At 50.8% G+C, this 14496-nt stretch overlaps 6 protein-coding genes across 6 annotated transcripts; 3 read left to right on the top strand and 3 right to left on the bottom strand.

Moving 5' to 3' along the window:
* Window positions 1–184: 184 nt before the first annotated feature.
* LAESUDRAFT_760636 (uncharacterized protein) lies at window positions 185–2221 on the top strand (the record flags this gene model as incomplete). The annotated part of the gene is made up of 11 exons (XM_040912774.1): window positions 185–198; window positions 261–376; window positions 441–509; window positions 572–684; window positions 740–859; window positions 910–1174; window positions 1226–1288; window positions 1341–1477; window positions 1532–1643; window positions 1699–1817; window positions 1874–2221. 11 exons carry the CDS (start codon window positions 185–187, stop codon window positions 2219–2221), a joined length of 1476 nt encoding a protein of 491 aa, XP_040762623.1.
* A 257-nt stretch (window positions 2222–2478) lies between these two features.
* LAESUDRAFT_813778 (uncharacterized protein) lies at window positions 2479–5507 on the bottom strand (the record flags this gene model as incomplete). Its single annotated transcript, XM_040914520.1, has 13 exons — window positions 2479–3081; window positions 3154–3229; window positions 3283–3561; window positions 3615–4027; window positions 4086–4205; window positions 4258–4423; window positions 4476–4560; window positions 4611–4688; window positions 4755–4973; window positions 5029–5149; window positions 5198–5322; window positions 5386–5419; window positions 5469–5507. The coding sequence occupies 13 exons, from the start codon at window positions 5505–5507 to the stop codon at window positions 2479–2481; spliced, it is 2358 nt and encodes a 785-aa protein (XP_040762622.1).
* A 242-nt stretch (window positions 5508–5749) lies between these two features.
* On the bottom strand, window positions 5750–7016 carry LAESUDRAFT_813777 (NAD(P)-binding protein; the record flags this gene model as incomplete). Its single annotated transcript, XM_040914519.1, has 6 exons — window positions 5750–6019; window positions 6076–6228; window positions 6285–6449; window positions 6502–6652; window positions 6714–6919; window positions 6974–7016. The coding sequence occupies 6 exons, from the start codon at window positions 7014–7016 to the stop codon at window positions 5808–5810; spliced, it is 930 nt and encodes a 309-aa protein (XP_040762621.1). The 3' UTR covers window positions 5750–5807.
* A 633-nt stretch (window positions 7017–7649) lies between these two features.
* LAESUDRAFT_744096 (glutathione transferase) lies at window positions 7650–8704 on the top strand. Its single transcript, XM_040911293.1, has 4 exons — window positions 7650–8034; window positions 8095–8212; window positions 8275–8375; window positions 8613–8704. The coding sequence occupies exons 1-4, from the start codon at window positions 7661–7663 to the stop codon at window positions 8668–8670; spliced, it is 651 nt and encodes a 216-aa protein (XP_040762620.1). The 5' UTR covers window positions 7650–7660; the 3' UTR covers window positions 8671–8704.
* A 674-nt stretch (window positions 8705–9378) lies between these two features.
* LAESUDRAFT_727454 (uncharacterized protein) lies at window positions 9379–10372 on the bottom strand. The gene is made up of 5 exons (XM_040909226.1): window positions 10279–10372; window positions 10215–10225; window positions 10013–10067; window positions 9775–9888; window positions 9379–9666 (listed from the first exon to the last, which is right to left on the bottom strand). The coding sequence occupies exons 1-5, from the start codon at window positions 10316–10318 to the stop codon at window positions 9581–9583; spliced, it is 306 nt and encodes a 101-aa protein (XP_040762619.1). The 5' UTR covers window positions 10319–10372; the 3' UTR covers window positions 9379–9580.
* A 1323-nt stretch (window positions 10373–11695) lies between these two features.
* Window positions 11696–14451, top strand: LAESUDRAFT_702797 (glycoside hydrolase family 27 protein). Its single transcript, XM_040906499.1, has 21 exons — window positions 11696–12020; window positions 12075–12089; window positions 12143–12159; window positions 12209–12271; window positions 12326–12404; window positions 12459–12519; window positions 12585–12597; window positions 12653–12756; window positions 12810–12826; window positions 12880–12918; window positions 12968–13056; window positions 13107–13120; window positions 13170–13200; window positions 13258–13310; window positions 13365–13419; window positions 13484–13491; window positions 13544–13631; window positions 13689–13802; window positions 13855–13932; window positions 13987–14073; window positions 14132–14451. Exons 1-21 carry the CDS (start codon window positions 11930–11932, stop codon window positions 14312–14314), a joined length of 1299 nt encoding a protein of 432 aa, XP_040762618.1. The 5' UTR covers window positions 11696–11929; the 3' UTR covers window positions 14315–14451.
* The last annotated feature ends 45 nt before the right edge of the window (window positions 14452–14496 follow it).

Raw genomic sequence — 14496 nt, 5'->3', positions numbered from 1 at the left:
GGAAAAATTGTTTTGTACGTTGCTTGGCCAAGGCTTTGCGGGGCGCCCCAGTGTGCTCTCACGGACCCGAGTCAACATACCCTCTAACATAACTTCACGGTGGCGAACGGACGACCTTGAGAGTTGTCTGCATTGGTGCGACCAGTCTAAGGTTTATCTAGAGCATCCTTCAGGACGTGCCGAGATGGATATTGAACAGTAAATCATCCATGAATCTTTCTTAGATCTTCCTGACGTCCCCCTTCTCCATCTTATATCAGGTTCCGCAAAGCTGGATATCAAGCAGTTGACAGGATCTGCGAATATTATTATTCGCTCCAGAGTCGCCCAGTCGTCCCACCGGTCCAGCCGGGTTATCTCATCAAGGCTCTCCCAGGTTCGTTTACACCACTCTCCTGCCTAGATCTACAATGCTGATATTGCCGGGCATGCGACATCAGACAGTCCTCCTGATACAGGAGAGGACTTCACTGCAATCGCCGATGACTATCAGAAACTCATCATGCCTGGTCCGTGTGGATTTGAACTGCGACATAGGCCCAAATTATTGAGTGTATCTGACATACTGAAGGACTTACACACTGGCAGCATCCTTCATTCTTCGCATATTTTCCTACAGCTTGCACCTTCGAGGGAATGCTCGGCGATCTCTATGCGAGCAGCGCTTCCAACCCCGGATTCAATGTGAGTTGGACGTTGATTATTATATTTATACCCTCATGTGACGAATTCATTCAAGTGGGCAAGCAGTCCGGCATGCACTGAGCTCGAGATGGTCATGATGGACTGGTCTGCAAAGCTGCTCGGGCTCGGCAACCAGTTCCTCAACAGCTCTGGAACGGGAGGCGGAGTCATACAGGTGAGTACTATACATTCACAGAAATCCGCCGATGTTGAAATCTTTTATAGACAACCTCCTCCGACTCTGCACTGGTCGTAACTGTCGCAGCACGTTCGTTGTACACGCGAAACCACCCTGGGACGCCTTTGGAGGACCTCGTTATGTACGTGACCAGCCAGACGCATTCCCTCGGTGTCAAGGCCAGTCTCGTGCTAGGGCTGGAATGCCGCATTGTGGATGTTCGGGCTGAAGACAACTATGCTTTGCGAGGCGACACATTGCGAGCCGCATTGGAAGAGGACAAGGCTAAGGGCAAGCGGCCGTTCTTGCTGAGTAGGCAATTGCTCCCCTTCAACCCATGAGCACGACTGATTCCTACTATAGTTGCCACTGTTGGCACGACGTCCTCCGGTGCTGTTGACAGGTTGGAGGAGATTGGGCAAGTGGGTAAGTCTGAGATATTCCCATTAAACGGTACCCGTGTACAAGCCCCTTCCAGTGCAAGATCATCCGCTGTGGATCCACGTTGACGGCGCGTGGGCGGGGTCCGCACTGGCGTGCCCTGAATACCGCGACATCGTCCAGCTTGACAATATCAATAAGTATGCCACGTCGTTCGGCATGAACCTCCATAAGGTACGTTGTCATGATGAACGATTGAAACCGACAATTTATATCATCAATCCACAGTGGGGCCTCGTCAACTTTGATGCCGCGCTCCTCTGGGTGAGAAGCCGCAAAGACTTCACCGACGCTCTTGACGTTACTCCCGAGTTTCTGAGAACGAAGGAAGGTGATGCTGGTGCGTACTGAGTACACATCGCCTGCAGTACCCGTTAATCAATCTCTCGATACAGGGACGGTCATCGACTATCGCAACTGGCATCTTGGGCTTGGCCGCAGATTCCGCTCGCTCAAGATCTGGTTCGTCCTCCGAAGCTACGGAGTGCAAGGCTTTCAGGAGTACATTCGCAGGGTGCATCTACCCAAATCTCTCGTTACATTGCGACTGACAACTGACCGACTGTACAGTGCATCAAACTAAACGAATACTTTGTCTCGCTCCTGCAACGCTCTTCCGACTTTTCTCTAGTTACCCCACCGTCTTTAGCTCTTAGCGTCTTCCGCCTCACCCCGCCTGGCCTGAAGTCGCTCGACGTCTCAGCGCTCAACGACCTGAACAGGTCGTTCTATGCTCGAGTTTCTGTGCGGCCAGACATCTTGGTAACGAAGACGATGCTCAATGACACGTTCTGCGTGAGGTTCGCGGTTGGCGCTGCGAGGACGAGGAAGGAGCACGTTGATAAGGCTTGGGAGTTGTTCCAAGAGGAGGCTGCAGTGACGATCAAAGAATGGGAATCTAAGGTGGCAGGCAATTGAGGTTAAAGCATTCAATGCGCGGCAGGCCTTGATGATAGAATAATACTGTGCGTTGCCATGCTAAATTCGTGTCATGCAACTTCACTGCTACTATCGATGCATACCGGTGTCGCATCTTGGGATCACCCAGGGCTATATATTCGATAAAATGGTTACATCCGGCATAGAAGACCTCAGTGATGTCCGTAATCCCAAGACAGCCCTATTCATCATCATTTCCAGCGAAAGCAAAACAAGCTATCGACAGTTATGTCAAATCAGACATCGACAACATCCCATACCGTCCGCATGACATGATCTGCCTTACGGCCAGTATGCTTGATAAGCCCGAGCAAGTCGAGCGTATGCAAAGCGCGGATGAAGCGTGCCTGCAACTCGAGTTGCCATGCCTCTGCCTGTTCCTCGTCTCCACTTTCTTCATCCTCCACATCCTCATCGTTACCTTCATCCTCATCATCTGCATTGGCGATAGGCATAGCACGCGCCCTGCCTTTCCCTTTTCCACTCGCACGACTTTCTGCTTGCACTCTCGCCTGTAGGCACAGGTGCCGCTTCTGGTTGTCTAGGACCTGCGCAAACGCCTCGTACCAATCGTATGCATTGATGAGCCGCCCTGCCTCAAGATAGCGTCGGAAGAGAATCGTCGTGTCGGGAAGCTGCCAAAGCGCGGGCACCTGCTCCGTTTCGTCGCCGTACTCTTCTTCAGAGGCATCGTGGTCATAGGTGGGCTTCACGTTCGGAGCGTCATGTGCGGGAGGAGCATTGTGGGTGGCATTGACAAGGTCTGTGTGAGCTCGCGCGAAATCGTAAGGATGCACGAGAGCCGAGACTATTGTCGCTCGAGGGACAGGGTTAATAAGCTGTGCGCACAGCAGAAGTGAGAAATTGCTGTCAATGAGCAAGCATGAAAGAACATTGCTTGTCTAACGCACCTCGTCCGGGAAAGGCGTCAGCCCGGTGTACCAGATATCCCACAGCGGGCCTTCATCTAGCCGGACGAAACATCCTCTACGGGAATGATGAGTATACAAGCTCTGGCAAGAGGTGAAAGAGGGACGTACTCAAGGTAATTTACGAGCCACTCCCCTAGCGCCTCTGCAATCTGTACGACCGCAGGGTCTCTTCGAGCTGATGTGATCTCTTCCGCGTCCACCATACTCATCCGCGCGTCGTCGTCATTCATCTCCTCTTGTTCTGGCGGCAGTTCCGCGAGCGCACCTTCCAGCCAGACGAGCGCCTCCTCATGTTCGGGAAGGACAAGGGCGTCAGAGTCCCGAAGTGATTGGAAGAACGCGCAAAGTTCCTCAATAAGAATTCGCAGAGAGTTTGAGGACAGCTTTCTGAAATGAGAAGGGATTGGTGAGCGGCCACGCTGTATGAGGTGTAGACTCACTTCAAAACGAGCCCCTGAAACCGCACGTCCCGGCTCGCACGTCCTCTCAGCACCGCATTTGCGAAGGCCAGACCATCTGCGTCTTCTTCCCTCTTACCCGCTAGCGCACTGAATGTGCCTGCCTCCAGGCCAACCTTCCGGACAATTCGTGTCATGTGGAGGCCCATACGCACTCTGCAGGCATTCCTGTAGAAGCTCTCTCGCGCAGCATCGACAGTTTCGAGCAAAACCTGGGAATCTGCCTCTTCAACTTCAGGGTCCACAATAGCGAGTCGCGCGCGTAGGGCCTCCAGGAAAGGGCGACAGGACGGATGGGCAAGTCTTTCGGCGGCAGTAGCTGTGTTGTGACTGCCAAGCAGTGAAGAATGCGTGAGAGCCGTGAGAGGTTCGGCGAAGTGCTTCATGTGGGCTATCTACTCCATACGCCGTAAATAACATAGCCATACTCAAGGGCGAGTGATGAATACGAACCTGTAACATGGTCAGCAGAGCATCGAGCGAGGCAGTGTTCCGGGACGCGAAGTCGGCAATGAACTGCGTTGTTCCTGGGCCTATCATTACATCCGGCTGGAATCCCGCATCAAAAAAGATCTGGCAAGGTCATTATAATGGAGCCGGACTGAAGAACGGCAACAAATCATACTTTATTGATCAACTCTTCGACGATGACCCATCCAGACGGTGCGGAGATTGTCCGCATCCGAAGAAGAGCCAAGGTGGAACGAGGGTATGTCGCGTGGACGTACGATGGAAAAGGCGGGGAGGAAAGACCGAGGATGAAGACTATCGGAAGTCGTGGGATGTGTAGACTGGATGCCAGCGTCAGTGAGTTCGAAATGGAACGTCGCTCCGATGTCCTACCTACAGATATAAAACACGTCCTGCATGACAACGGGGTCATACTGCTCGAAATCGTGCAAGACGATAACGAGGTGGGGTGTGGTTCCTACCAGCAGAAGTGAGAGAGCGTAAAGGATGATGATCGTGTGTCCTTACCCAAGGCATCATACCACGCCCCCAGTAGGTTGATATCGTAAGTGGCGAGAGACGTTGCAGGCCTGCGCTTCATGCTGCCTATCAACGAATACTAATTACATGAAGTCACTAATGGAAAGGCACATGTTGAGAGAAAGTCCGCACGTTCAGGGCCATCGTGCTGGTCCACAAAACCAGTCACAATGGCTTTCATGGCCGTCATGAGGTTTGGACAGTCGGCAGGGTATAGGTGCACCTGCACGGTTTCATTGACATATGTGGATAGTCCGAATTCATCAGACGCGGTTTCTCTTGGAGCTCCAGGATCGTCATGCTCGAGTCGACGTAGAATTTCCGTGTATAGGGAGAAGCTCCCTGACTCAGCTAAAGCATTCATATTCGTAAGAAATTGTCAAATAATGATAAAAGATAACAGTACCTGATATAGCTATGACTGGGAGCTCCACAAAGGGAAGACCGGGGAGTATATCTGAATAAGCATTGTAAACACGCTTGACGACTTCGGCGGCCACTGGTTCATGGAGAGCGCGGACGACTGACTAGGTCATGTCAGCGGTAGAGATGGGGATAGAGGCGCATATATATACCTGAACCCTGGTCAGACATCTCGTCCAAGCCTTTTGGTACGCTTCCATCCGGAGATCATGTCCATTTGGTAGATCGCGCCAGCTGTGAGGCGAGTACGGCGTAGGGAATGGTTCATCCTCTTCATCTTCACGAAAGTGGAAGTTAACAGAGAGGCGCCGTGTTTCTGACAATTTCCTTGTCAACGCACCTGACTCATTTTCAGAGACGATGTAGACACAGTTCTGTTTAATGTCAACTTCGCATAAACCACGTTACGCATTCCTAACATACCTTCGTGGGATTGTCGAGGTCTCGCAGTGTTCGCTCCATCATCAGAAAGTTCAGTCACTGAGTGGTTGCCAAAGTATGGCAGGATGTGAAAAGTGGTCCGCAAGCCACTCCGAACTTGCAGTAATTGTGGCAGAAATCAAGACGCGTCGACTTGCGCGTTGATCTCGCGTTTCTGAGACGCGCACACGTGATCCTTAACACGCCGGCCGCCAAAGACTAAGCCAACCCCCACGCAACTCATCATCATGCCACTACCATGGTACAGTGACCATCGTGATATCGCACGTTCAGCGTTCATCATTTAGGTCATGCGCTATATTTCCTGCACTAACATGCTACTCAAAGTATGACTGGCAAGCCGAGGTGTGGTGCCAAGCGCTCCCTGACGAAGTCGTCCACATCGTGGAACTTCACTCCCAGCTTCAATATATTCTCATCCGGAATCTCCTTCTTGCCGTACATTCCCATCTCGTTGTATAGCTGGAACATAATGTCGCGATCTGGGACGCCCGTCGTTGGCAAGACGGTGTATGTGCATTCCTTGCCTGTCACTATAAATTGAAGTATATCAGCGCCACCAGAGTCTCAGTTGAAGATGTCGCCCTACCTTTCTTGACGCTCGCCGCGATATCCATTGGAGCGATTCGCGCGTTCGTCACATACAAGTACTGATGACTGAGTTCATCCTTCTTCTCTTCCCACTGGTCGAAGACTGCCTTGGCAACTGCAGAAAGGTCTTTCTCGACGTACAGCATCGCCACTATGACTTGGATCAGTATTCTTGCATCAGCTCTCAACTCCTGGAATCGTTCTCACACTTTGTGGTCTCCTTCACGATTGGCTGGCGAAACTCTACCAGGTCTTTCTCGCGATCATACTGCATGTGGGAACGGTAGACCATGTTCTCGTAGAAATTTCCAGTGTAGAGGAAGCTTGCTGGCAGGCCCTTCTCTCGGATGTAGTCATCGACCTGGTACTTCCCTTGGCACAGCAACTGCGTCAGTCTCACGTTAGGCAAGAACTCAAGTCCTACCTTCATAAATTCGTGAAACAAGACGACCGCCAGATATCTTCCTGGAACTCGGAAGTGTGCTCCAAAGCAAGCATTGAATGTTCGCAGCTAGTGCAGCATCGACGAGGTTTTTCCCTTGCCTCTCCTCGCTTCCTGGATCATCCTTGATTTTCTGTGCCGAGAATGAGAAAATTGGTCGACAATAATGGGCGCAACGGCACTGTGTTGCTTACGGGATCGTAGAAGTTGGTGACGCCAAATACTCCCCAGCAATCTTTTAATGCCTCTGTGACGTCCGAAGGAATGGTCAGGTCTGCTTTGACGACTTCTGCTCCCTGCTTCGCTAGTTCTTGCGCTGCTGTCGACTCAGGGTTCCTGGTCAGAGCCCGTACCCTATACTGATCTGGGTACTGCAGAAGCAACCTGGCGACAGATCCGCCTGCGGATATTTTGTGAGCATTACGATATATGTTCGGAACCAGAGAGTACTGACCTTGATTTCCTGTGGCACCGCAGATCGCAATGAGCTTTGTCATTGGGGTAATGTCACACAACGAGAAGTCAGGTTCCCGCAATGCTCATCCGTTGCTATCTTTTATGTACCGAGTGGAAGCAGGTCACATGCAGAAGGAAGCAAGATGGCCATGAATAAAACTAACCGCTCTATGGCCCTCGTAATGATGCATCATACCAAGATCGTGTCATAGACGTGCATCTGAGCAGGCTCTCAGTCAGCATGAGGGCACAGGAGGTGCTAAAGCGTAGCACTGACCAAGTGTCATAGTCATAGAGCGTCACATCGGCTTTCTTCGAACGGACATCACTGGCGAATCAAAAACATCCCATTGTTAAAGAAGTCATCCTCCACACCGGCTTGGAGTAAGCAAACTCTAATTATGAGCATGGGTCAACATTATATGCCTACCCTTTCCGAACTCAGGGGTGAGTCTCCCATATTTTCAAAAAGCCCGTATTCTGATCTGCAATACGTGGGACAGCGAGCTACATTAGAGGAAGAATGCTGCACACGAACACTCGCCCTATGATTATCATATCTGACGAACGGCGGCCGCAGAATCATGGCAGCTGACACCTGATTAGATCACGGACTGCATATAGCCCTCAAGCGGACTCCATTGTCTTAGCGCCATTTCCACATCCCCATTCTGCACATATCAAGATGGTGCTCAAGTTGCACGGCTCTCCGATGTCGACATGCACGCGACGCGTCGCGGTCGTGCTCAAGGAGAAAAACGTGCCGTATGAGCTCGTCAAGGTCGACCTTATGAAAGACGAGCAGAAGAGTGCGGCGTTCATGGCGAACCAGCCGTTTGGGCAGGTGCCGTATATCGTTGAAGAGGACGGCTTTCAACTGTTCGAGAGCCGCGCGATTGGGCGCTACATCGCACTCAAGTATGCCGGGCAGGGAAACGACGTCATTCCGAGCCCAGCCGACCTGAAGAGGACGGCACTCTTTGAGCAGGCGGCTAGCATCGAGTTGACGAATTTTGATCCCTTCGCGAGTGGTCTTGCTTTCGAGAAGGTCTTCAAGCCGTAAGCGCGGATTCACGTTGGTTGACATGTGCATTGACTCATACGCCCATTGCTTTATAGAAACAAGAAGCTAGGGCAGACGGAAGAGCGTGTTGTTTCGGCGTTACTCCAACAGTTGAATGTCAAAATGGATGCGTATGAAGCGATGCTCTCAAAATCTAAGTATCTCGCTGGTGATGTCAGTGGCATATTCCTCAGCGAAGTGAAATACGGACTGATGTATCACAATCATTCGTTTAGGATGTCACTCTCGCAGACCTGTTCCACCTGACGTATGGCAGTATGCTCTGTTCGATTGGCATCGACGTTTTGGAATCGCCGAAGAGACCAAACGTTGTTAGGCGAGTATAGTCTTATCTTTCGATCATGTTTCCGTCGATCTGTCTGCATTACGTTCTTCATCGTTTTGATATCGATGCTTAAATAGCACCTATCACTCTCGGAACTACAACAAGGCACTGTCGCTGGGTGCAACCAGGGAACGTGCCACCGTCGCACATTAACATATTATGCCTCTCCGCAACGCCGCCTTCTTTGGCCTGTGGCAATTTCGCTAATTCTTTGTTGATTCCTTACAGATGGTGGAAAGACCTCACGTCGCGCCCGTCATGGCAAGCTGTCAAGGATGGTGCTTAATGTGGTGGTCTGGTTGAGTAGTGTCAAGATAAGCAGCCACATGTTTATGTAAAAAAAGCAATGGAAACGCGCTTGTTCTTGAGCCTCTCTGGACGCGAACTGCTAACTGGAGCCGACATAAGACGCGACGCTGAGCGTTCTCGTAGTGTCTGAGCTGCAGAATGCAGGCAAGCAGGCGACGGTCTCGGAGTTGGGACCACGACGCTGGCGCGTGATAATCAACCTCTATACTGCTTCTGAAAGTATAAGAGGAATTGAATTAATATCAGAAGAGCACAGATTGAAATGGGCATGGTGCAGCATGAAGAACACGTTTGCGCACCATAATCGGCTCAGCGAAGTCCAATACGGACAGTGGCAAGAATTAGCTACCTCGATGAAGGCAAGATACGAGCCAACTACTTCGTATATGTGCTCGGCTGGTTCAAATCGGCGCCGCGCGTATGTAATTGTGGAGTCGAACAAACGATCAAGCGTCCATCCCCAGGCTCTCTATTCGGAACTCTCAGAAGGAAAACAAGTATGCTGTAATGCGCTTTTTGGATTGTCCAAGAGACGGGTAACCCTGTCGCTTTAACGCAAATGCTAAACAGGACGCGCACCCTGTCTTCTGGATCCATTTAAGGCTGCTGCATAGCTTGAACGCGACAGGCGTGACACGCAAAGTTCCATGTATAGCCTCACATGTAGACTGAACGTGAAGTTGCGCAGAGTGGCAAAAGACGAGCACAACACGAGAAAGCCATGAAGCTGTAATCCCTTGCTCTTATATGGAATGACTCGAGGAACACACCTGCTACTAGTCATAGTTACTCAGTATAGGTTACGGACCGAGGAGGAAGCCTTTAGGCGGCTATTGATCGTTACCGCAGACGAGTCTATTGCAACCGCCACCATAAGATACATCCACCTAGTGTGCCCCATGTCCAGCAAGGTGAGCCGCCTTGCTGTTGATATAAGTGTCGTAACGCTTCGCCCATGTGTAGACGCCGTATCCTGGATCATTGCAACAAGTCAATGACGAGTTAGAAATGTGACAGCCGTCAGAGGGGGTAAAACTAAGATGCATGGCATAGATGGCAGGACAGAAGCCGGAAAACATACCAAAGCCGATCGGAATAATCCAATAGCCAAATTGACCGGACAGACGACGGTAGCCGTTGTAAAGGTAGTTGCGGAAGATGTGGCCCAAGGCACGCTGCCTCACCGGCGACATACCTGGATGTTTAAGTCGATACATACGAGTCAGACGCAGATGGAGGTAGGCCGGACAAGGAACGACACGCGAAATCGGGCGCATCCGTTAGTATATCACCCTATAGGATCAGAAGAAGCTACGCACTGTACTGGATTATGCCCTTCTGCTTGGGAAGCTCTCGGTCACCCCACCACATGTTCTGGTATCAAGGAACGGGTCAGTAAGCTTATCCACTCACACGATGCTTCGCAGGGCCTCATCCACGAATCCTTCTCGATAAGGAGACATCGACAAGGCGCATGCCGCCTCCGAAACGCGGGCGTATGAACGTATGGAATATACTCACATACGCCTTAGCTGGTTCATAATGAGCATAAAGGGGGAAAGGTATATGATCTTATGGCACGTACGCCCAGGCATGTCGCTTCGTCGAATATCAGTTGCCCTCATCTTGTCTAGATTTTACGGGAAGAGCGCAGCAAGTTTGTGCAGAAGATAGTTGGCGGTCTCGGAAGTCGCAGGGAACTTCAGTGACGCTGCTGCCAAACGTGCACAAACACACACCTGGCAGCCACTACTACGAGGTCGGTCTCCATCTGTAGCATACTCGCCATCGTTGCGCACTATGATCACCCACAACGAGCTGTACAATCTCGCCAACTCTCTCGGTGCGCTCGCCATGCTCACCGTGGTGGCGTATCACATCGTTGCGGTCAACGCACGATACGTTGAAGCTAGACACCAGGAGGGACGTCCTGCGTCAACCTAGAGTCGCTTCGGTGTTGTAGACCGTGAGTGTGTTCAGCCTCTCTACTCCAATTCTTCGCCAAATTGTCCTTCACAGTGTGGTATCCACCGCTACCTGACGCAGCACGTCCTACCATTCTCCCATTCTACATCATATTCTCGTGATGTGTGGGTGCTCTCTGTAATTTTGAGATGTTTTGCAGACAGGCTTTGAGTAGGGGGCCCCATGGTTCAATGTCGACGGATAGTCGGAACACTTTTATCACTTTTGCATCGCTCGCTCGTGTGTGCAAGTTGCTACTTGCTCGATCGGCCGTAGATATGGGAAGACATCCGCTTACCACTTGCTCATTAATACACATCAGACTTTTCGCTGTCGGTAACATTTCTCATCCAACGTTCTGGCCAGGCTTATGTTTTCCCCGATGGCCGTGTAGAAGGTCAGAGATAACTTCTCGCTCCATGGTACGTGCATTGGCTTTACTTCATCGTATGTCTAATCGACGTCACGAAGGGTCAGGTCGTGTAAATTTCGCACAATACACGTTTAGAATCGATGTGATGCAAGCTCGTTGTCCATGGAATGCTCGTCTGGGGCATCTGATTGCCTCTGAGTTTCCCTGGTATCAAAAGGGCGCTTGCACGGGCCCCAGTCATCATTATCACACCCAGAGTCTCCTTTCACGCAAGCAGACGAGTAGATGATGTTTTATGCCAGGACTCGAGTTTAGCAAATGCCATCTCTCTTCGGTCGAGAGGCTTGTCTATGAGCATCGCGGACACTGATACACATATGTAGTGTTCTCTTCAACCTGTTGATCATTCGTCTTGCAGACCACGCAACTCGTCTCCCTGCTCGTTGACGAATCATAGTCTTGCATGGATATCTCGTTGATGGTTCACTGTCAACGTGGGGAAAGCCTCGCGACTCGTATTGGTGCTGTTCGGGTCGGAGAGAAAGGACTTCCACAAGGACAATAGATCTTGAACAGTCAAAGCGGATGTTACTCGGAAAATTACTCAAATGTGCATCTCATGAATTGAATCCCTTCAGAGGGCAGAGGGCTCCTCGCCATCATGCCTTTTGAAAGCTTCTGCGATCAGACGACGTCGTCACGGGAATGCAGACATTGCTACGCATGCACCGCGAACCACTTCTAGCGGGCCGGTATCTGCGCTACAGCCTATGCTGAGAAGCTGTTCAGCAGCATAATATCCGCCACATACAGAGGACGATTCTCAGGTTACGGCAGTATATAAGGCCGCAGTCGTGGAGCCCATGCAAGGTTGCGCCCAATTTTTGAGCCTAAAGCGATGATGATGTTCCTCGCAGGCACTGTCGCAAGCATTCTCGCAGGCGTCACCGTTGTCCATGCGTTGAATAATGGCGTGGCTCGCCTGCCTGGTGAGTGTAGTTGCGTAATTCACGGAGTAATACCTCAAATCTTACTCGCTTTAGCGCTGGGTTATAACAGTAAGCAACTGTGCAGAGCTTCGCAACTTGCTCTGACGTCTGCACCGCGTAAGCCTGGAATGCATATGCCGTGCGTACACCTGTCTCCTGCGAAGGACACCATGCTTAACCGGGAACAGTGCAACATCGATGAAAATATTATCCTTGAGACAGCGAGTTTGATGAAGTCGCTCGGTCTCCAAGTATGTATGAAGGTCAGTCATGTATTCTACCCAGCTAAGCATGCGTGTGGATAGGATGTTGGTTATAACCACGTCAATCTGGATGACTGCTGGGCCGAGAAGAATCGCAGCGCAGAAGGGCTGCTTGTTCCCAGTCGGTAGCCTTCCTATCTATTATCGCAATGCGCGACGCCATTGAATGTTGCAGATACCGAGAGGTTTCCAAGTGGCTTCAACAATTTGACAGCACAACTGCATGATATGGGATTGTTGGTCTTAAACTTATCTGTTAGCAAAATCTGAAGACACTCACAAACGTTTGTGGTCGCTATAGTCAGGCTGGCATCGTGCGTGCGCCAACTGGTATCTTCCACGGCGAACACTAACCAAACGACACATAAGTATGGTGATTCCGGCTGGTTCACCTGCGCTGGATATGCGGGATCGTTCGATCATGAATCCATCGATGCCCAGACGTTCCAGGACTGGGGATTCGATTACCTCAAGTAAGAGGTTTGTTCAGGTATGAATGCGTTCGTAGCTGATGAGAAGCGTCTAGATACGACAACTGCTACAGTGAGTTGGGAAAATCGCCGCCGTCGAATATCGTTTGATAGCGCCTTCTGCAGTCCCGTTTGATGACATCATACGCGAGGGAACGTATGGAAGTAGGTAAGTTGTATAGTCAAAGCGTGCAATCTAACTCTCGTCTGTTAGAATACCAACGCATGGCCGATGCAATCGCCAACCTATCGGTGACTACAGGGAAGGAGCCGCTGATCTACTCCCTGTGCGAGTGGGGATGGGTAAGTAATAGATGACGTCGGCAGTCGATGCTTACTTACTGTTTCCGTAGAGTCAAGTTTGGATGTAGGTTTCTGTTTAATATGAGGATTCGCGACGCTGACAGTGTGAGTAGATGGGGATCTTCCGTGGGCAACAGCTGGCGGGTGAGCGTGCAACGCAACTCGTCATGATGTCCTGCTCGTGGCTGACGGGTTGTGCAGATCGATGGTGACATTGCGGCAAACTGGGACTCGATCGCAAGCATAATCAACTTGTGCGTTCTTGCATCATTTATGTCTTAGTAAAGCTTACCTGGTGCTACCGACAGTGATTCCTTCATCACCCAGAGCAGCAACTTCTATGGTCACAACGATATGGATATCGTGCGCTCCCTCTAGACCATGTCACTCTGCGACTCACACTCACGAGACCATTCCATGAGCACAGCTCGAAGTGTACGTAACATAGCCGGTCAGGCTTGACAGTGGACCTAATCAGAAGTTGCAGTGGAAATGGAGATCTGACCTATGAGGAAAACAAGTCCCATTTCACTGCATGGGCTCTGATGAAGTCGCCGTTGTTGATTGGCACGAATGTGAGTGCTCTGTTTCCGACGCTCATTGCAATGGATATTGAACGACCTTGGTTCAAGCTTTCCGCTGCGTCTCCAGAGATCATCGAAATCCTGTCCAACAGGGAGATATTAGCGATCAGCCAAGACAACGTCGTCGGCACGAGCATCTCCCCCTTCAGATGGGGCATCAATGTGCGTCGGTCTCTATACACCCCTCTATTCTTCCGATGTACAATGTTTGCAGGCTGATTGGACGAGCAACTCCTCCTATCCTGCTCAATACTGGAGTGGACCTAGCGAGAACGGCACTGTGTTCATGCTGGTGAATAACCTTTATGCAATTGATTTGACACAGCTGCCAAACAACTTCTATCAGCTTAACACTCTCAACGAGTCCGCAAACTTGTTCTTCAATCTGACAGAATCGCCTTGGATCAGAGCTGGCAGGCAGTATTCCGTCCGCGTACGCCGCGTTTGACTATCGTCGCTTCTGCTTTTCTATCTGACTGTGTTGTGCGTAGGACCTCTGGACGCACACGGACAACGGTACCGCGGTGCGCAACTTCACTGCCACAGACGTCCTTGCGCACGGCGTGGTCGCTTTGTTACTACGAGACGCGGGCGATGAGCCAGCGGAAATCTATCCACCGTGTTCGGTATGGTATGATTGCGCAGCGGAGAACGGCACTGATCCGGATACTTGATGCTTGAGGGATCAGTCGCGATAAATAGGAATGGCTGCCAGCTTGTAGTATTGAGGAGGCATGGCGATGACAACTTCTCTATCTGTCCCTAATCTGATGTATTTTTCTGCATCGTTGTGAAAAATACGAACTCTGTCATCGTATTGCAACTGTGCTGGCAGTAGCGATAAAACGTCCTCGAA

This window comes from Laetiporus sulphureus, assembly GCF_001632365.1.
Source record: "Laetiporus sulphureus 93-53 unplaced genomic scaffold LAESUscaffold_29, whole genome shotgun sequence".
Classification (NCBI taxonomy): domain Eukaryota; kingdom Fungi; phylum Basidiomycota; class Agaricomycetes; order Polyporales; family Laetiporaceae; genus Laetiporus; species Laetiporus sulphureus.
The sequence above is the reverse complement of the archived record's forward strand: the minus strand, read 5'-3'. Positions and strand labels throughout refer to the sequence as shown.

Excerpts from the sequence above, each read along its gene's own strand:
- LAESUDRAFT_744096 (XM_040911293.1), top strand. The coding sequence starts at position 7,661 with ATGGTGCTCAAGTTGCACGGCTCTCCGATGTCGACATGCACGCGACGC. Across the intron at positions 8,035-8,094 it reads TTCGAGAAGGTCTTCAAGCC|AAACAAGAAGCTAGGGCAGA; the intron begins GTAAGCGCGGAT and ends ATTGCTTTATAG. Across the intron at positions 8,376-8,612 it reads AAGAGACCAAACGTTGTTAG|ATGGTGGAAAGACCTCACGT; the intron begins GCGAGTATAGTC and ends GATTCCTTACAG.
- LAESUDRAFT_727454 (XM_040909226.1), bottom strand. The coding sequence starts at position 10,318 with ATGAGGGCAACTGATATTCGACGAAGCGACATGCCTGGGC. Across the intron at positions 9,889-10,012 it reads GAAGGGCATAATCCAGTACA|GTATGTCGCCGGTGAGGCAG; the intron begins GTGCGTAGCTTC and ends TTAAACATCCAG. Across the intron at positions 9,667-9,774 it reads GATTATTCCGATCGGCTTTG|GATACGGCGTCTACACATGG; the intron begins GTATGTTTTCCG and ends GCAATGATCCAG.
- LAESUDRAFT_702797 (XM_040906499.1), top strand. The coding sequence starts at position 11,930 with ATGATGATGTTCCTCGCAGGCACTGTCGCAAGCATTCTCGCAGGCGTC. Across the intron at positions 12,405-12,458 it reads AGAAGGGCTGCTTGTTCCCA|ATACCGAGAGGTTTCCAAGT; the intron begins GTCGGTAGCCTT and ends TGAATGTTGCAG. Across the intron at positions 12,919-12,967 it reads ACGCGAGGGAACGTATGGAA|AATACCAACGCATGGCCGAT; the intron begins GTAGGTAAGTTG and ends CTCGTCTGTTAG.